Source organism: Phoca vitulina, unplaced genomic scaffold (genome assembly GCF_004348235.1).
Source record: "Phoca vitulina isolate PV1807 unplaced genomic scaffold, GSC_HSeal_1.0 scaffold15, whole genome shotgun sequence".
Classification (NCBI taxonomy): domain Eukaryota; kingdom Metazoa; phylum Chordata; class Mammalia; order Carnivora; family Phocidae; genus Phoca; species Phoca vitulina.
This window is the reverse complement of record NW_022589718.1, coordinates 12,882,304-12,904,442: the sequence shown is the minus strand read 5'-3', so window position 1 is coordinate 12,904,442 and position 22,139 is coordinate 12,882,304. Positions and strand designations below refer to the sequence as shown.

General features: G+C 35.5%; 1 protein-coding gene across 1 annotated transcript in view; it reads right to left on the bottom strand.

The window, feature by feature from the left end:
- Positions 1-6,454: 6,454 nt before the first annotated feature.
- TEX15 (testis expressed 15, meiosis and synapsis associated) overlaps positions 6,455-22,139 on the bottom strand; it is a 72,660-nt gene continuing 56,975 nt past the window's right edge. The window contains exons 8-11 of the mRNA XM_032413792.1: positions 15,657-22,118; positions 13,023-13,081; positions 9,076-10,331; positions 6,455-6,520 (exon numbers count right to left, since the gene is read on the bottom strand). Of these exons, the coding sequence (XP_032269683.1) occupies positions 6,483-6,520; positions 9,076-10,331; positions 13,023-13,081; positions 15,657-22,118 (7,815 nt within the window). The 3' untranslated portion in view covers positions 6,455-6,482. The remainder of the gene's footprint in view (positions 6,521-9,075; positions 10,332-13,022; positions 13,082-15,656; positions 22,119-22,139) is intronic.

The window sequence follows — 22,139 nt, the reverse complement described above, 5'->3', positions numbered from 1 at the left end:
TGGATAAACAAAATGAGGTATATACATACAATTGAATACTGTTCAGCCTTAAAAAGGGAAGAAATTGTGACACATGCTACAACATGGATGGGCCTTGAGGCCATTATGCTAAGTGAAATAAGTCAGTCAAAAAAAGACAACCACTGTAGGAATCCGTTTCTGAGGTATCTAGAGGAGTCAAAATCAGAGACAAAGTAGAATGGTGGTTCCCAGGGACTGGAGAGAGGAAAAGGGGAGCTGTTTAACGGGTTTAGAGTTTCAACTTCACAAAATGTAGTTCTGGAGATGGGTGGCACGGTCTTCAAAATTGACTCTGTCCCTTTTTCTCTTCAAATGCTATGCTGAAGCTTATTCTGCTCCATATCCCTTATGAGAGGCAGGCTCTCTACCTTCCTTCCCTCTCTCATTATCCCAAGACCATTTACTTCTGTGATAATTTCCTGGGCCTATACCCACCCTCTTAAACTTTCTTACAGATCAACTATACAAAATAAAACAAACTAATGTTTCAAATATGTCATCTATTGAAAATGCACACATACAACCTGCTGAGCCAGCTATGTTACTTTTGTGATCTTCCACTAATTTTTCAGGGCAAAATACTGGGACAGACTAAAGACTAATTTTCTCACCCTGCTTTTTGGGGTCTTGATCTAGGAACCTACAATGATGAAAAAGTTTCTCCTATAACCTTCTGTGAGCATCCATCAAATGGCAAAGTAAAAACAATTTGTTCGTGAATATTTTATTCTGAGTGTTCCTTTTAGATGTCAGAGTAAAAAAAAAAAAATCCAAAAAAGATTTGAGGGTAGGAACGACAATAGTTTATTTTCGAAGACAAAATGAAAATCCATTCCACTCAGTATAAATATACTCCAAGTTACAAACAGCAAATGTATATTAAGCATCTTCTATTGCTCAGCTCAGCAGTGGACATTTGGAATTGGAAAATCAGTGAGATATTTCTGGCTTGAAAGCAGCTCACAGTCTTTGTTAAGAGTGGGACAGACATGCAAGAACCCAGCCATTAAAGCAAAGTGAGGTAAATAATGTGAGAGATGCTCCCGCTTGCTGTTAATAGGTTTTAAAAGAAGACTATATAATTCATCCTACTGGAATTTAGGAATACTTTTAAGAGTAAGGCAACCCTTAGCTGAGTCTTGAACAATCTTTTTTGAGTTATACTTATTGAAAAGTTGAGAGGTCTTTAGCTAGAGGAGCTAGAGGAGACACATGTGATTAAAACCTAAAGCATTCCACTGACATTATGTGTGTGGGTGCATGTGTTCTGGAGAAGTAAAAGGGATACACATCACACCCCATCTCCTATGGAATGATTTGAGTTGATAAAGAGAAACAATAGACTTTATATCCTAGATAAGGTCTCAATGTAGCATAGTAACTTGGCATTATCCCTTGGCTGAACCCTTGGCTTAACACAGGAGTGAAAAGAAGTACTGGGACATCCCACAGAACATATCCCTAGTTAAAGTATTCCTGGTAGGATTCTTCTTTTATTTTTTAAATTGTGAAATATACATAACAAAATTTACCACCCTATTCTTCAAGTTGACAGTTCAGTAGTGTAATATTTTCATTAATATACAGACATGGTTTCAAAACACCTTGGTTGGGAATCTGTGGGTTAGGTGTCATTAGTTACTTGATTTAGCTGAACTCCCAACATGAAAAATACATTCACTTCTCAATACAACTAAAATAATCCTAGCCAAAAGACTAAAATTATTTGTATGCACAGGGCAATTAACTTTTAATCAAACATGCAAAAATCTCAAATTACTGTATTGTTTTTTGCATATTCTGTAATTCAAATTTTAAAAGATTATGTATTAGGTACATAAGTTGATGTCTGGAAATAAAAAAGCAAGTGACATGTCAAAGAAGAGAAACTTAAGTCAGATCTTATATTCTTTTCAAACCAACAATACTGGAAACTATTAACTGATGTTCACAAAGATGAGTTGAGGAATAAAAATATCTTGTAGGGATTTCTGAATGAATGCATTATAAAATAAGCAAATAATGCTTCCCTTTATGGGGCTGATACAAAGATTAGTTGATGCACACGCAAAGAGAATAGCATATTTTTAGCATAAGTCAGATGTTCAATAATTGCTGCCTGAATGTAAGTGCAATCTTTAACCAAATAAGCTCAATTGACTAGACTAGCTTTCTCAAAACAAAGATGTCCATATTTAAAAAAAATGAATCTGGGGGGCCTGGGTGGCTCAGTTGTTAAGCGTCTGCCTTCGGCTTGGGTTGTGATCCTGGGGTCCTGGGATTGAGCCCCGCATGGGGCTCCTGCTTGGTGGGAAGCCTGCTTCTCCCTCTCCCACTCCCCCTGCTTGTGTTCCCTCTCTCTGCTGTCTTGACAAATAAAATCTTTAAAAAAAATGAATCTGTCATAAATCTAAGTTATTCTTACCTAATAAAGGAACACAGATTTTAAAAATGAAAGAAGTTACAAATCCCTATATGCAGTTTCCTGTGGCAAATTAGAATGCAGTGTATTATGAGATTAAGGGTTCCATAGAATATTTCAAAGGAAGCTTCTTACAAACACCAGAGGGATTCTTCAATGGTTCCAAGATTCAGAAATAAGGTAACAGTAAAGCAGGCAGCAGAGCTTACACCTCAAGAAATGAGGATTTTGGTCTTACAGAATTTTCCCGTCTTCATCTCTGAGTTCTTTTAATCTTACTTTCATACTGCATTACTAAGCAACCTCTTACTTCCTCAGTTTCTTTTCATTAGTTAACTAGGAATCTGTAGTCACTGCTCTTACAATTGTACTCATCAGAATTTAAAGTGTCTTTTTCTGCAAAGACGACATCCAAATGGCCAACAGACACGTGAAAAACTGCTTAACATCACTAGACATCAGGGAAACCCAAATTGAAACCTCAATGCGATACCACCTCACACCAGTCAGAATGGCTAAAATTAACAAGTCAGGAAACGACAGATGTTGGCGAAGATGCAGAGAAAGTGGAACCCTCCTACACTGTTGGTAGGAATGCAAGCTGGTGCAGCCACTCTGGAAAACACTATGCATGTTCCTCAAAAAGTTGAAAATAGAGCTACCCTATGACCCAGCAATTGCACTACCAGGTATTTACCCCAAAGATACAAATGTAGTGATCTGAAGCAGCACGTGCACCCCAATGTTTATAGCAGTAATGTCCACAACAGCCAAACTATGGAAAGAGCCTAGATGTCCATCGACAGATGAATGGATAAAGAAGATGTGGTATATATATATACACAATTGAATATTATGCAACCATAAAAAACCTGAAATCTTGCCATTTGCAATGACATGGATGGAACTAGAGGGTATTACACTGAGTGAAATAAGTCAGAGAAAAGCAAGTATCATATGATCTAACTGATATGAGGAATTCTTAATTTCAGGAAACAAACTGAGGATTGCTGGAGTGGTGGTGGGTGGGAGGAGTGGGGTGGCTGGGTGATAGACACTAGGGAGGGTGTGTGCTATGGTAAGCACTGTGAATTACAGACCTGTACCTCTGAAACAAATAATACATTATATGTTTAAAAAAAGAAGATAGTAGGAAGGGAAAAATGAAGGGGGGGGGGAAGAACCATGAGAGACTATAGACTCTGAGAAAGAAACTGAGGGTTCTAGAGGGGAGCAGGGTGGGGAGATGGGTTAGCCCGGTGATGGGTATTAAGGAGGGCACGCACTGCATGGAGCACTGTGTGTTATATACAAACAGTGAATCATGGAACACTACACCAAAAACTAATGATGTAATGTATGGTGACTAACATAACAAAAATTAAAAAGAAAAAAATTTAAAATATTTTTATATAACATACACCTGATATTTAAACATACCTCTGTATCCTTAAAAGTTTATATATTTAAATTCACTAAAAAACTGTTTTGGGAATCTTCTCATTGTGAAAATGGGGGATAAAGCCTTTTATTTAGCTAGATTCAGAACTTAAGTTTTAGAGGCACTTCTATAATATATATATTAATGGAAGGCGGAGTGATAGAATTAAAACGTAAGAATATAGAAGTTAGTTTGATTACCTCCCTGATCATCTCAGCTGATGTATCATCCAATCATTCTCTGTTCCATTACTTTGTTTTGCTTTTTCCATATTACTTCTCATGATGTGAAATGAATTACTTACATGTATATTACTTACCATCTTGAATGGCATGAGAACTGCATGAAGGCAGGGACTCTGGCTTGTCCTATGGAACTCCAGGAAGTAAGAAGTTTGTAGAGTGAGGGGGAAGGAAGGAAGGACATGAAGGCAAAACCAAGCTGCAGTGGAAGGAGGGCTCCAGCAGTCTGTTTAGTCATCTAATTAAGCCAGTTCTTTGTGGGTTGTTTTTCATGTAATGGGTATGTGTAAACCAAGGACCAATCATATATCTGCTCATTAGTGAAGAAACACAAAAGGAAAAAAAAAAAAACAACTGAAACTAGAAGGAATTCAGTTTATTCAGGTAATTCTTTAATTCCAAAACAGTAATATTTACAAATAACCAGGTTTTTTGTTTTTTAAATAATGTTTGCCTAAATTTTAGTTTTATTTTTACTTTTAGAACTAAAATACATATTTGGGGGGATGGGAAGAAAATGTTCTAGTTTTTCATGTTCTGTTTCAAAGTGCAGATTTTAAAATGTAACTGAATATTTAGATAACGTGTTTTTCATTTTTTTGGAATAAATCAAAACTCATGAAATAAAAGTGTCACAAGACAGTATTAAGAGAATCTGAACATTGTTTAAAGAAAGCATCCTTTTAACATTTAACTTCTGGTTTACCTAGTAAGAGGCATTTTTAATAAAAAATTTGTAACATCTTTCCATAATTAAGCATAAACCAAATGACAAAGTTATTTTTTGGGTAAGAGTATTACTGTTTTAGTATCTGTTCAGGAGTTCAGATTTCACAGACTATTTTCAAATAAAACAACTATATGGACAAACCCCCCTATCCCACCCTCCTCCCCTGCCCATGTTATTTTGATATTGCTTAAATCCTATAGTCTTCAAATTCCTTAGTCCTTTCAGGTGCAGTTCTTTGCTCTTTTAAAGATCTGTTAGAGAAGAACCTTAAGTACTCTGAATTCCATCCTATTTGGTTGTGAGTAAAGAGGCTTATCGGGGGGGTTCTTAGTGTTTTCCTAAATTGAAAAATTAGTTATTCTACAATAAATTTGGCTGAATTGTACTCTTTTTGGAGGCCTGTGCTAGATAACATAAAAAGTCTGCTAACAGAGAAAGTTTGAGAAAACACTAAGGGCTCTGCTATCTGTATAGATTGAGCCAATGCAAATTTCTTGTCACATTTTTGGGCCCACTAGCACTTTTGAGAAAGATCCATCCAGTTGTATGGGATCTTTCTAGCTGTAATTTTATAGAAAACAGGATTGGGTGTTGGTGGGCAGAGAGCGGTGCTCAAGACCACAGTTACACACTATAACCCCTGTTGTTCTATGATGATTATTTCTGAGACATTTTTTGCTTTTGTGGAAAAAAGGAAAAAAAAAATCTATGACCACAGCATTAAAAAACTTCTATTTGTGCTGTGTTATTTAAATTACTAAAATGTGACTAAACATTTAGCATAAACATTTAGCATAAGCTAAAGAAATTATTCCTTATTATTTGCTACAAAATCATTTTTTTAAAAAGTTTGAATTGTGAAATACAAAAGAAATAATCTTGTGGAGGAGGCTCCTGGGAAAAGGTGTTAAATGTACTTTAATTTCAATACAATGATATAAAACTACTTCAAACATAAAAACTTTAAAAATCTCTACTCAAGGACAAACACTGAAAATATACAAACCAAATTCCCTATTAAAACATATTTTTCAAGTAAAAATTAGAAAATATTGAAATTAAAGGAATTTGTCACATCAGATACAGAATTGTAAATTATATGAAATATCAAGAATTATAAAATTATTGGTCTGATTGAACAATCCAAGTAAAAAAAAGTCCTTCTTTAAGTCAAATGGCACAATGCTACCATAAACAATATAAAAAAAATATCAGAAAAATCTTATTTTAAAGATTTTACTACCATTGCTTAACTTTAATCATATTAAATGTTACATTTACTCTCCTTACTCCATTAGAATAATCTCAAAAGGATCTTTATATTAACAGCTGTGATGGAAACATTTCAAAATATTGTTAATGTTTCTGATGGATATTGAAAATAGCCTACTACCATTCACTAAAATATTGCATGGAAATAATTTTGGTATTTTAGATGTCAGAAATTGATTTCCAATTGCATTATATGATACACTGTTGCATTTAAACATTTTATAAAGGGCTATATGGTTTCTATTTCCTACCACATTCACATATATTTAAAAATATAAAAATAAAAAAATTAAGGAAAAAATACTTGGAAAAACTTGTTAAATCTCCTTTATTTCAGTAGACAGAAGACTTTTTTCAATGTCCTGGCTGAAAAGGTTCTTGTTGCCATGGAACTGAAAGAAAAAAAAACCCACAAAGATTTGAGATAAGTTAATGATGGAGACTAACAGTACATAATGGTATAGTGGAAGACCTGAATTAAGTTAGAACTAAAAATACTAGAGTTCAAACTGCACATCTGCCCTTTAATAGCCATGGGATCTTAAAAGTTATTTAAGGCTCTCCATGGAGTACTTTCCTTATCTGTAAAAGAACAATAATCTCTACATCTCTCTCAGATATTCTGGGAGAGTTAAATGGAGTAAAGGATGTAATAATGTGCCTCACACACACGGCTCACTTAGCCCCTTCTCTTAGTTCCATTTATGGCGCTGAATACAAGCATCAAGAGCAAAACATCAAAAAATGGGTCAGAGGGATTTTCAGATGTTTAGAAGGATGCAGTTCCTGAAAGCATGAGAGGTGATCTCTATAGATTTGTACTCATGAAAACTAAATGAGGTGCCTACTGCCTCGTAATATTTTTAGAGTTATTTTTGAATAATACAATAGGTAATTGTTTCTTTTCCTTTATTTTCACTTGACTAATATAACCAAGTAGGTTAACAACGAAAATTTTTTGAGAATCAAAGCTGGATTTGATTCCAGAAATATCTTTTTAAGCATCACCAACAGCTTAATTATTAAGAACATGAGAAAGCTCAAACTCTGAGAACCTTTATGAAACAATTACATTCAAGATTTCCTATTTCAGAAATGCAAATTTCTAGTTTAATTCATAGGCTTGCCACATCTACTATGTTTGATGTGTTTATTATTATAGCAGCAGCAGTGTGTCAAATTAATCACAAAGGAAAAGCATAGTCATATACTTCCCCACTTCCACTATTTCTTTCTCCTCTCTACTGTTTTTCTTCTGTTTTAGGTAAACAATTTCCAGTCCTGTTTAAACTCATTTGGTGGGCCACGATGGGAAGGGAAAGATACACAGATAATTACAATGCCATATAATACTCACATGCCTTATCATGTGAGAAAGGCACACAAAAAGTTCTATGGAAGTACGAGAGGAATTCTTACATGAGAGAACAGTAAGAAGTTCAATGTGGCTTGAATACAAAGGTGGAAGTGATGGGAGATGAGGCTACATAAACTGTGAAGGACCCTGCATTTCAAGCTAAAGTATCTGAATTTTATCCCATAGGACATAGTGTCAGTGGCAACTCCAATATAGAGGTGCTGTGATCAGATTTTTAAATTAGAAACAGAACTATGCTAACAAGCTGCTTCTTATCCAATTAGGACCAATGAATGAATAAATGAACTCAATTTTTTCTACTTACTAATTTGTAAGAGAATCTATTGGGAAACAACTTTTTATTATTTTTAAAAGTTTATTTACTTTTAGTAATCTCTATACCCAATGTGGGGCTTGAACTCTCAATCCTGAGATCAACAGTCACATGCTCTTCTAACTGAGCCAGGCAGGTGTTCCAGGAAACGACTTTTTAATTTAGAAAGAAATTCTCTTGCATTTCTCTAAGACCTTAAAAGATAGTTAACTTTACTTACAGTACATATTACCTCTGATGGTTGAATATTGGAGTGTTAATGGATAATTGTAGTTTTTGTAAGATTATTAATAATTGTTCTTAAATTTTGCTATATACTGGTAAATATACATTTCAATTTAATTTTAAAAATCGGTGTTCTAATTATATTTTACAAATAGAATTGCACTTAAGAGAAAAAATTTCAACTTCTACTGGCAAGTTACCAAGTTGTTCTTCTCACTTATGCCCAGATATTATATTAGAATACCAAGAGAAAAGTGGCTTTATCGGATTGAAGTTTCTTTTTCAAACTTGGTTTTTCACTCTATTTTTTCTCCATTTATCAAAATAATGTATTATCATAGTAGGAAATCTAGAAAATATTAAAAACTCTCTCCACAATCCCCCAATTTTATTACCCAAAGGCAGACTAGTTAAAATGTTGGTGTATTTCATTTCAGTATTTCTAGGCATTTATTTATTTACACAGGTAAATTTATATGACATAGTTTTAAAAACCGTTATTAAAAACTTATTTAAGGGGTGCCTGGGTGGCTCAGTCGGTTAAGTGTCTGCCTTCGGCTCAGGTCATGATCCCAGGGTCCTGGGATCAAGCCCCGCATCGGGCTCCCTGCTCAGTGGGAGGCCTGCTTCTCCCTCTCCCTCTGCATCTCCCCCTGCTTGTGCTCTCTCTGTCAAATAAATAAATTTTAAAAATCTTGAAAAAAACCCACAAACTTATTTAAACCCTGTGATTGTTGCACTGTATTTTGTGTTATGGATTAACTATAATTTACTTGATTACTTCCCAAAGTTGGGTTTTGTTGAAGGACGTATTAGTGATATTACCAATTCTTTTTGTTTTAATCTCTGACAACCAGATTCCCATGTGACAATATAATTCAACTCTGCCTAAGACTTGAACAATTCTACAAGTCTGCACAGAAAAATGACTGCTATAGATCACCACCTGCTATAAGTTTCATTTACATAAATGGACAAAGAGAGAAAAGTAAAAACTCAATAAAGTGAGCACTAAAACTTATAAAACTCACCGTAAGTCCAAGGAACTTCTGGAAGTACACCTGAATCAGGAGGGTAAGGGTATACAGCTTGTGGGAATGGTTGATGGGGAGCATACTGTGAAAAAATTGGCTGCTGAAAATTGTAAGAAACAGGCATTTGAGATTGAAAATACCCATTCCCTGGCACAAAGTCATTTGCTTGTGGCTCCCTAGCAAAGTAGCCAAAATCCTGAGAGTATAAAAGATTAGAATTTGTATTTTGAACAGTACTTGCAATTGCAGTCAACATCCCAGCAGGAGGTGGCTGTACTTCGTATGATGTTATCCCGTGATGTGTCTGGGTAAGGGAACTGCCGCTGCTGCTGTAATGATAAACACACCAAGCGTAGTAAGGATATGAAGTTCCAAATGAATGTGCAGAAGAATTATATATTGGGGTACATGCAGACTGTGGAAGTTCATTCCAATATGCAGCAGCATTCTGAGTTAGGACTTCTGAATTTTCATTATTCTGTTGTTCAGAAACAGAGTATTCTGCTGTTTCATTTACATTACAGGTTATGTTCCCAGATGCTCCAAGAGGTACAGTACTGGGACTCAAGGTATCCTTCATGTATTTTTCTTTTAACTCAGTTTTTGCAGGCTGTGTTTTATTTACTTGCAGAATAGGAGACCTGTTCTGGATAAATTTGGATTCTGAAGAATTGGTGCATGCAGAATTTTTAATAGATGAATTTAATATTTCATTATCTTGAAGTTCAAAGACAGTGTCATTCATTTCTAAATTGGCAGGGATGTCCCTAACAAAACGGAAAATAGGCTTTGAGAGCACTGAGGCATCAGGCAGACGAGAAGCATCAGTTCCTGGTTTTATGTCTGAGGGAAAAGATTTCTCTGCAGGATTAAGAAATCTCTGTGAAGGCATCTTGTAGTCTTTTGGAAATATGCCATCTACACTTTTTTGTTCACAAATTGCAAAAGAAGAACAATCTTTCTTATCACTCTTTGTTTCAGTAGCACTAAAATTCACATTGCTTTTCTTCATGCTATTTAAGTTTCCCTGTTGTCCAGTGAAGTCTTCCGAAGTATCAGATGAAATATTAGTTAAATCTATTTTGCCCTCTGACTTTGATGTGCAAGTGTCTGTTAAGTTCTTTAAAGGTAATAGTGAGCCAGGTAGTGATCTTTCCACCTCAACCTTTTTTGGAGATACATGGTTTCTTTTCAGATTGTCAGATGAAGTTGGTCCTATTTCACTTTCACTTTCGGGATGAGATCTTGTAGTCCTATTAAGTATAACACATACATAAAAACAACTTTATATAAACGGAGTCCCCAAAACTTAATTATAAACATGTATTTGAAGTTATTTAGGAGAATTCTTACGATTTACCTTTTCTCTATCAGCAGTATATATGTGTAACTTATTTCCCCAGTTTTATTCCCTTGCTTTGAATTGAGATACTTTCCCTGCTGAATGTGATACACTCCACATTTCAAATGTATTTCCAATACGTTTAGAAATATATACAGTGTGGTCAATATTGTAATTATTTTATGCACTGGACATTTCCTAACAGAGGCTTTTAGAAGTAGAAAACTACATCCAACTTTTTACTATAGTTTTGCATTCATACACTTCCAACTTTTTGATGATCTTCTTTACTTGTAAATGGCTATATATAACTGACAAAACTACCAAGCTCTGCCCTACTCCTGCCAAAAGGTCATCTTCTTTTATCAGGAACTACTAAGATATTTTGTCCGTTCAAGGTTGAGAAGAGGAAACACAGACCTCCAAAATATCATGCCAATTTATTATTTATTTATTTGACAGAGAGAGAGACAGAGAGAGAGGGAATACAAGCAAGGGGCGTGGGAAAAGGAGAAGCAGGCTTCCTGTCCCGCCGAGTAGGGAGCCCGATGCGGGGCTCAATCCCAGGACCCTGGGATCATGACCTGAGCCGAAAGCAGACGCTTAATGACTGAGCCACCCTATCATGCCAATTTAATATCCTTGATATTCCTACCTAAATTTAGAGAGTCTCAACCAGGCTGAAGGAAGCATCCACTATGGAAATGTCTAGAGCCAGAGAATTACAGGTCTCCAGGATGATTATATTTTTTGGTGTCTCATCAAATTCTTTAAATTACAAGTGGAAAAGAACATGTTGAAAAGAAAAAAAGTAATCACTCCTCCCCAGGCAAGAGATATTAATCTTTGGCCTGGAATTTGTAAATATTTAGTTTCAACTCATGAAACTAAAAGCCCCGTATTTTACTTAATCCAGCCTCTCTAAAAGGCATTTCAAACTTTTTTTTAAATTACAGATCTTATTTATTTGAGAGAGAGAGTGAGAGAGAAAGATGAGAGAGCACACAGAGGGAGAAACAGGCTCCCCACTGAGCAGGGAGCCTGACACGGGAGTCCATCTTGGGACCCCGGGATCATGACCTGAGCCGAAGGCAGACTCCTAACCGACTGAGCCACCCAGGTGCCCCTCTAAAAGGCATTTTAGTGACAACCAACATCATCATCATCCAATCCTGTACAATACTTTGACATTTTGCAGAAAGTACAATTTTGACTCTATCACATTTCCAATGATGTTTCAGTGATGTCTCAACCCTACACATTGACAGCTGCCTGTAGGGTCACTCTTTTATGCATTCTCTTAGAGAATATTCTTCCATGTACCCTATATTAATCTTATATTTGGATTCATTCTCCTGCTATGTGAGCAGGAAAGTTTGATTCTTTGAGTAGCAAATACCACCTATATTTAGTTACCAAAACTAAGATGATTATAGAACTGGTTTATGTTATCCCTTTAAAAGCCTATTCATCTTGGTGCAACTAACACAACTATTCAGAGTCTACAGAAGGATTTTAGAAATGCAGTAAATAAAATGTATAATTAAAGCAGCAGAACCAAGTAAGACAGAAATGAGAACGCTCATCTTTGTTTCTATATTACCCATTTTCTTTGATAAAATGGAAAAAAAATTGGACAAAATGAAGCTTGTCATAAATTGAAAATCTTAGAGAGCTGAATGAAATGAGATGGTCAGAATGTCCAGTGGTGCCACTTCATGTCAGAATGAAAAAATACAAACCATGTCGGAAGTTTTTCATAAAAATAATTCAGTTTGAAGAACTAGCCTTTAGTTTGAAATCATGTTCCTCCTATATCATGTTGTTAAACATCCTTTTATGAAACTGTAGTATATTTATAATACATGGATGTTGATGAGTAAGTCCCCATTTAGTAATATAAGTTAGCAATTTCTTTTCTTTTTTTTTTTTTTAAGATTTTACTTATTTATTTGACAGACACACAGCGAGAGAGGGAACACAAGCAGGGGGAGTGGGAGAGGGAGAAGCAGGCTTCCCGCTGAGCAGGGAGCCTGATGCAGGGCTCGATCCCAGCACCCTGGGATCATGACCTGAGCCGAAGGCAGACGCTTAACGACTGAGCCACCCAGGTGCCCCAAGTGAGCAATTTCTATCTTTTTAACCAATTTTGAAATCTGACTGGTCTACAGTACCAAGTTTAAAAAAGCTCAATCTAATCACTTGTCATATTATCTCCTTTTTAGCAAACCAGTTACTAATCCCCATGAATTCTTTAAACAATGTCTGTCAAATATGAATTTTACTTTATTCTATAAAACATCACTATTCTCTAACTTACTACTACTTCTACCACTACTTAGAATCTCCTTACCCTTTAAATCACTGAGAAAACACATTTTACAGGATTATACCTTCAATACTTACAGAACGAAGTTCAAATTCCTTAAACCTTAAAGCAATGCATAATCTGAAACCTTATTCTCCCTCCTAACCTTATTCTTGTCCTCTAAATTACATGTATGATCCAATAGAGGTATATAAATAAATGTTAGTATTGTTCCTTAATATGTGCTTAATTTTGTTTAGTTTGTCTTCAGATAGGGCTGATGGCAACTCTTACCTTGGATGCTCGAATGTTGCCTCTTCTCTGTTGATTTTTGTGACATCTTTCATGTCAACCTATGTTTAAAAGTTACAAAGAAAACCTACATTGGTAATGGTATAAAATACAATATAAGTATTATTTTCACATCAGATACAATTGCTTGTTGTGTCATCATCTAAAATGCTCGGTCTAAAACTACATTCATTGGGCGCCTGGGTGGCTCGGTTGGTTAAGCGTCGGCCTTGGGCTCAGGTCATGATCCCGGAGTCCCGGGATCTAGTCCCACATTGGGCTCCCTGCTCAGCAGGGAGTCTGCTTCTCCTTCTGCCCTTCACCCTGCTTGTGTTCTCTCTCGCACGCTCTCTCTCAAATAAATATTAAAAAAACCCCTACATTTATTAATTCTCCCCCCTTCTAAAATCAGTGACTCTGCTGGACTTCCCATATATCACAAGTGTTTGGAGAGACTTTTTTAAAAAGGTATTTTGCAATATTATTTCTATCCTCATCTTTTATAACAAATCTTGGAGTCCATTTATGACTGCTCTTTTATATACTCTTTTTAGTTAACCAGCTATTAAGTCCCACTTTTAAGTAATTGTCTGTCAAATATGGACTTTCTTTTCTTATTCTGTAAAACAGCACCCTCTTCTAAGCCCTGGATGACTTGCTACTTCTAAGTGTACTCAGAATCTATACCCTTTAAATCACTGAAAAAACACATTTCACAGGACATTACCTTCAGTATATACAGAATAAAGTTCAAACTCCTTGGGCCTATATTTAAGACATTTTTATATATCTGAAACAATATTCCTCTCTATCCTTAGCTTATTGGTATTGTCCACTAAATTAAATTTTTGTTCTAGACTTAATTTTAAACTCATTTCTCAAATAATGTAAATAAACATTGTGTCTTTGTTCATATATTTTCCATAACTTAGATACCCCCTCTTTATTTTAACCTTCATCGGAAAACATTTTTTCCCAATTTAAGGCAAAGCTTTGGTCTGTGCTTTTCACTGAAATTAAAAAATAAACCTTAATTTTTTTACTTTTCAATACTTACAACACCTTTTTTTTTTTAAAAAAAAAGATTTTATTTATTTATTTGACAGAGAGAGCGAGACAGCGAGAGAGGGAACACAAGCAGGGGGAGTGGGAGAAGGAGAAGCGGGCTTCCCGCTGAGCAGGGAGCCCAATGCGGGGCTCCATCCCAGGACCCTGGGACCATGACCTGAGCTGAAGGCAGACGCTTAATGACTGAGCCACCCGGGGGGCCCTTTACAACACCTTTTTAAGTATTATCCTCATTTTACTCTTGATGTGGCGTACACAGCTTGTATTCTTATTGGAAGTATGCTGGATGTGAGGGCGATCTGGCTGCGACATCTGTCACCCCATTGATCGCCAGGGTTGATTCGGCTGATCTGGCTGGCTAGGCGGGTGTCCCCTTCCTCACCGCTCCATGTGCGTCCCTCCCGAAGCTGCGCGCTCGGTCGAAGAGGACGACCTTCCCCGATAGAGGAGGACCGTTCTTCGGTCAAGGGTATACGAGTAGCTGCGCTCCCCTGCTAGAACCTCCAAACAAGCTCTCAAGGAAGTATGCTTACAAACTGGTTGTTTAGTAAGCGTTTTTCTATAAACAGTGAAATAAATGATTGGTTTCCTGGTCTCCAGAACTAGTTTAACTAACAAATGCAATTACAGTAACCCAAGAAAAAATTCCTACTTTTCATTTTGCATATAGGATTCTCTTTACTTCTGAACTGAGAAATTCTCAAAAAATTTTAAGAGAAGCCTCTGAGAGTAGGTTGTTAGGTTAGTATGGGCTCTGGAGCTAGACTCCCTTGGTTTTACATCTGGGCTCACCCATTTACTAACTCTGTGACCCTGGGAAAGTTATTTAACCTTTCTATACTGTTTTATACCTTTAAATAAGATAATAATTGTACCTACATCATAAAGATTTTGTGAAAGATCAAGAAGTTAGTATTTGTGCAATCATTAGAACAGTGCCAGGTACAAAATAAATGTTTTCTATAATTTGTTAAATAAAATGTGTTTATGTAGGACTTCTTGTAACTCCTTCATAATCATCTATTTAAAAATATCTGTCCTATTTTTCCATGTGGATGATAATGGTCAAGAACACAGGCTCCATTAGCCAGTTTTTAATATTCACTACATTAAGTATAGTCTTATTATATAGAAGCTACTTAATAAATTACTAACTTACATTCACATAAATTGGAGTACCCCCTTAAAAAGTTATATAAATTTATATCCTTCTAAGAAATATCTTCTAAATTAATTTTTAGTTTAAAAGTAGACATTTGCAAGGTGTTTCTCATATATAGAATCATATTTTATAGATAATAGGAATTATTTAATCCAATTCTTTTTTTTAAGTAAGCTCTACATGCATCATGGGGCTTAAACTCATGACCCTGAAATCAAGAGCTGCATGCTCCACTGACTAAGCCAGCCAGGTACCCCCCCAATCCAAGTCTTTAGTTAGTAAATTCATTTTGCAAGGCAATATTCAAAGCATTCTCAATTTTTACCAATCTGCAAACTACCTGTTTGAAGAGTAGACGTGTTCTCAAAAGTAATACTTACATAGGTTTTGTTTCAAACATTTGTTACCTTTTGTTTTTTACAGCTGGAAACAGTAGTGTTTTTCTCTTGTTCCTGAGAGTCTTCACATTTGTCTACAGTGACAGACCGTTTTTTAGAAGAATCTGAAACATTTTTCATTATGCACTCTGAAATTGAGGGCACCTTCATAAAAGTACTAGATTTATTGATACTCTTTCTAGGTTTTACGTGCATATTCATTTTTTCTTTTCTCTTCAGTTGGAAAGTCTTTCTGTTATGTAGCATTTGGCACAGAATAAAGGAAACGGTTAATTCGGCATTTTCAGCACATATTATCTTCATATGTTCAATAGTTTTCATGACTTTCATAATATGAGCCATTTTCCCTAAATCTTTCTGAGGGGCAGCCATTGTATTTTTGAGCAGTGTAGAAAACTGACTGTAGTTGTATTCTAACTCTGTCATAGTGCTTCCATAATTTATGGATGCTATATATGGCACAAAGTCAATATATGTAGAAATGGAATACTCAGACTTCTTTAGAAGTTTTTTTATTTCGGAAAGTTCTTCAAGTTCTCTTGAGAGCAAATGAAGAGCATATGAGCAATTAACTGCTTCACTATATTTGTAAATAATATCCAGATCTTTCTTAAGTTCAGAAATAGCAGTCTCTATGACCTTCCAAAGGCAATCTGTTGAGTTATCTTTAAGAAATGAAAAAGGAGCCATTTTTTCTTGGCAGCAAACCAGGTCAGGAAGAAGTGACAAATCAAACCAAAGCATACCTCGAAACCTCTGTTTGTCTAGTTTCTTTGCCATTGTGTTTTTAAGAAAGTGAACAGTTTCTGAAAGCATGACAATTTCAATATAGGTTTCAATGGCTGCAGGTTTTAAAATTATGGCCCCATGGTTGTGGTTTCTCACCATGTCCAAAACATTTTCTTCCGTGATAAAAATATTATCTATGTTCTCTTCTTGAAGCATCTGAAAATATTTTTTTAAAATTTCTAGGTGTTCAGTACATCTCAAAGTGAGTTCCTGTAATTCCTTAGAGTCTGCAAATTCAGCCTGATCCAATATTTCACTAATACAACAGATATCTGGGTGTGAAAGCAAAGTACTGTTAAACCTACAGTCTTCTATGTTAACTGTAGCTTTGTTTATTAGATCATCTGACTTTCTGGAAGCAATTTCAGTATTCTCAAGCCCAATACTGGAAATTTGTTCACTGCTTAAATCTTTAGACAACATATCATATATCTTTTTCAACTTAGAAAAAGCATACTGATTCATTTTGAGTGGCATTTCTTTATCCTTCTTTCCTGAGTATTTTTTGCTGAAAGACTGTCTCCTCTCTTTCCAAACAAGACTTTTTGCAGCATCAAAAAAGATATGTTCCAGGCCATAAAGAGATATTTTAATACTTACTGCCTCACTGTTCTTAATAAAATTAACTTTTGAGGAGATCATTTCTATGATAATCCATAAATGGTCTTGTTTTCCTGGATAGGAATCAACTTTAGGAGAGTCCCCATACATACCAATCAGCTTTAAAGTACTTTTTCTTAAGGTTTCTAAGTCTCCCAAACTATCTCCAAAGTTAACTCCACAGGTAAATGGAACAGAAAGAGAAAAGTCAAAGCAATCAGAACGTTTCATTATTGCTTCACACTCATTAATCTGTCGTTTGTATTTTAAGAATGCATAGTATGAATTGTTTTCCCTTTTGGTTTCTTCAAACAATTCAATTAATTGATCCAGATAGTTTTGCAACTCACAGAACGCATTATATTTTAACCTTCCTTGAAAAGCAGGATAGAAATTGGATTGTTGTTGAAATCCCCGTGGTCTACCAAGCAGCTCACCATACAATGTTTCATCATACCAAAGCAAGCTTCGGAATGTTGGTTCACCTCCTAAGAGCCTTTTTTTGTTTTCAATGAATTGAATAGTTTCCATCATCATTTGGAGTTCTACCAAGGAGTCAACAGCACATGGTTTTAATTTGTGTTTGCAATTATTCCACAGGTGTTGTTCTACCAATAGTTCTCTTGAAATCAGGATTTGTTCATGAGAACATTCCTGTTTTCTTTCAAAAGCTTCAACAAATAAAGGGAGAATATTTTGACAAGCCTTAGTTTCTTCCTGTAGAATCCGCAAAGATGATGTTTCATCCGCCCTTCTCAAAATCTGAGCTAGCCTAGCTATAAGAGCTGAATGATTAGCTGAGCAATGTTTTTCTTTTAATCCATTAATGTTTGCTGTAGGCTCCTCCTGAGGAGTAGAGGCTTCAGAGGTTTGAGAGTGCATATGTAAAACAGGCCTATGATTCACTCCTATAATGCCTGGTTGGGAATTACAGGCTATTTCTGAATGCAATGCAGAGTCAGAGTTATTATTAACTTTAACTCCCCCTTCTTTCTCTCTTTTGCTAAGATGATTAGAAACTGGGTTATTCAAAGAGACTGCCTCAGTAATATCTTCAATGCTTGGATGAGAATCAATCACATTATTTTTAATTCTTTTCTCACTTAAGTAGGAGGATTCTTCTAAGATCTTATTCTTTTGATTTTTGTTCTCAGTAGCAATGGATCCTTCAGTCATGCTTTTTTTGTGAAGTGAATCTTTTGCTTTTTCTGCTTGTTTAACTTTCCACATTTTTCTGTCCTGAATGTCTTTCTTTGCCATATATTTTTTTGAAGAAGAACCCTTTATATTATCTTTTAAGAGCAAAGAACTATCATTGGAAAATAGATTCTTCATTGCATTTTTCCTACAGCTTTTACTTTCTTCAGTTACTAATTTGAGACCCAACTCAGAATTCTCAAGAACATTTGATTCATTTGCATCTATACAGAAGCAATTACTTGAAGAGCATTGTTCTGCTTTTAGAAGTTCCCTTCCACCACATCCTGGCTGACAGTGTGGTACATTGGTGGATGTTGCAAAAGAATCTATAGAAAAAGTTCTCTGTTTATCCAAATAAGATTTTGAAGATTCTCCTTCACTATCTGTTATTGGAGTGGTTGGTAACAATTGAGGAACACTGTTATACTTTTTGTGGGTTATCAGAGGTGGATTTAATGGGTCCATAAGGATGTCTCCTGAAATAATGCCTGGTTTGGAGCTCTGAATGGGAGCTGTCCATTCTTCTATAGGACAATTTACTTCCAGGTTTCTTTTATAACCAGATAAAATAAGGTTATCCGGTTTATAGATATCAACATTTAAAAAGTGCTTCACATTTGATTCTAAAACTGAAATAACTATGTCAGTTTTTACCTTTGTGTGCGTTATACAAGTTGCATCATAATTTTTGTCTCTGCTAAAACTTACGTTGTTTTCTTTTATGCAATTTAAAGATATCGAATTACTCTTATTTATTATTTTATTAGTCTCAGAATTACTTTCTTTCATTGCATCCTTAATTTTATTATTTGCTGAATGGTTCTCAGGCTTTTCGTATTTACTAATGTTAGATAAAAAGTTTGTGCCAATTTGATTTTCTTTTTTAGTTAGTTTCTCATCTGGGCAGGATGGGGAAAACAGACATCCAGTTTTTCCAGAAAATGGCCGAAGTTCTGATGATCTTAGACTTTTCATACTACTCTTGTTAAAAGCTGACTGACTTGTACTTTGGGCTGTAGAGCACAGGGCTAACTGTGATTCAGGATACTCTTCATCACAAAATTCTCTCACATGAATAGTGGTATGACTTCTGGAGACACTGCTGGCCATATTTTTCTTAGAAAGGCACTCTGTGATTCTCTCTCTCCTTGCTTTGTAAGACTTGTGCTTTGATACGTGAGTTAATGATTTATCCACTTCAAATCCCAAAGCTCTTTTCTCTCCTTGCTTGTCATATTTTCTTTTTGACAAAAAATGTTTAGTGGAATAATACCTTCTTTCAGACACAGAGCTATAACCTTGAAGGTCACAACTTTCCCAGAAATTATTGCATATTATTGCATATGATTTTGGTAATGGGCCCTTCCTTTTTTCTCCTACTTTAGCTATAAGTTGCAAAGACGTGTGAACTCTCCTATGAGCTTTTTTTAAGTGAAGGACGGCTCTGTCAAGTTTTCTGGAAAGGCGTTTGCTTTTGCATAAAGATGCTTCACTATTTAGAATATCTAGGACACTCCTAATGTGTTTTTCTGACTTTGAAAAGGTTTTAATTCGTCCTTGGGATAATGAAGAAAAACATTCAGATGAGTCTTGACTGGTTAGCCTCCTCTTCTTTCCATAAATTTCATGTCGTCTTAAATCCTTATGTGGCGTGCTCTCATCCCTAAAAGGTATATTTGGTTTTCTTTTGCTAATTCTTGATTCTGTGTCCTTTTTACTTCTAGTATTGTTACCATCAGTTTTTGACTTTGTCAAGGAACAACTTCTTTCATTATTTAATGCTGTGACATCAGAGGGTTCAGTAAGCAAAGGGCCACTGTTTTGTTTTTCAGAAGCATGATTCCCTTGTGTATTATGGTTCATGTCAAGAGAAAGTGAGATTTCAGATTTACTCACTAGTCCTGATTCTGGCCTTGTATTACCAAATTCATCTTCACATGGATAATGTGAATTTTCACCAGAACACTGGGAATACAATTCAAATCCTGGCACTTCCCCCTCATCTATTTCTGGTTCTGTGGCTTTAGTTACGTTTTTGCAAAAATTATCTTTCAATGCAGGGGATTCAAAAGTGGGACTGAATCCTGGCATAAATATATTAGTGATTTCCACTTGTAAATCTGGAAGTAAAATTGGATTGAAGAGCTCTGCTTTGTCTTTTTGTGGAGAGGAATAAGAACAATTACTTTCCTCAGAGTAATGTTGATCATTATTCTCCCTTCCTCTGGAGCTTTTCAAAACTTCCCTCTCCCCATTATTGCCTCCCAACAGACCTTCCCAATCAATACGAGACTTTAGAACCTCATATGAGACCGCAAATTCTTCATACAGAACATTTCTATGGCCAGGAGTATCTTGTTGAATTAGAAAAACATCATCACACTGTTCCGATCCCACTTCAATATTATTTTCCAATTCAAAACTATGAAGAACTGAGCTGTCACTTACTGACTGATGAAATGAGTCATGTAATTTATTGTTATCCATATCCATTTCATAATCAGAAACCTTATGTTTTACTAACAAACCAAAATCTAGACTCTCAGAAGAACAAGTTTCTTTAATCTGGTATCTTTGGTGATCTTCATGATTTGTGCCTAATGTAGGTGGCATATTATCAGCTATTTGTACTGCAGCATTTGAGGCTACATGCACTGAAGATGCTGCAATTTTGGGAAATGCTGTGGAAGCCAAATGCTCTACACTTCTACCTGTATTTTGAGTATCTTTTTGTTTTATGGCAGTGATAGTATCTTCATTTTCTAAAAATGTAGTTTCTGTTGATACGTATCTTTTCTGCCAAGTCAAATTAAATGTACAAAATTCTTCAGAACTCGGAATTTCTACATTGTTGTAATTTTTGTTCTCCCTTCTTTCATCTATATTGGCATAATTTTTGTTTGTATTAAAACCCTGCTTCTCATCTTCATATATATCTACTCTGTTTTCTGTAGACAAAGCAACGTCTTCCTCTTTAGCCTCATTTTCATTTTCTTTATCATTATCTCCTTGTTCTTTGAGATCAATATTCAGGTGTGTATCATTGTACAACTCTGCACTACAGAATAGAGTATGACCTTGACCTTTATCAGCATTTTGAAAAGTTTCTCTGCAGTCTCTTTGCATGTTCTCCGATGACACTGGATCATTCTCATTTTTCCTATGCACACATATATGTTCTCCAGCTATGCTGCAATCTGAATTGTCATGAGTTGTTTCAATGTCATGAGATGAAATAACTCTATCAATTGGCAGTTCTTTGGCCTGGGGAATGTCATTTGCTTTTTGGAAAGCATTAGTCATAATGCTAACACAGTTTTGATTTGGTTTTTCCAATTTTAGTTCCATTAGTTTTTGAGAAATTGCAAAACTTGTATGAATGTTATCTTCATACTCCAAAGAGGGCTGAGGATGCTTTTGTGAAATCTCCACTCTTGGAGTAAGATTGCTTTGTAATTCCAATGCTAGATGATCTAGCTCATATTTATCCTTTGTGGTAGATGCGGAAGATTTTGGTATTTCTAATTCTTGGGTAATTGATATTTGATCACAATTTTTTCCAAAAGAATACAGACTCTCATTCTCTTTGTATTCTTGGTACAAAGAAATGTTATTATCTACTGGACTGATTTTTGCTTCATTAGTAAAATCAATTTCTTTCCACAAAATTTGCTTTTCTCCATGTTCGGAATTATCTTCTGGGCCAGTGAAGTCTCTCACTTTTCCAATATTTTGAATGTACCCATGTATGCTTTCTTTCCTGTGGAGAGGAAAAACTGTAGACATTTGCTGACCAGTCTGATATACAGTTTCGAAATTAGAAGACCATGATTCCTGAGAAATGTGACTACTGTATCCTTTTGTACAAGTATTCACTGATTCATAAGAGTTATGTGGTTCACC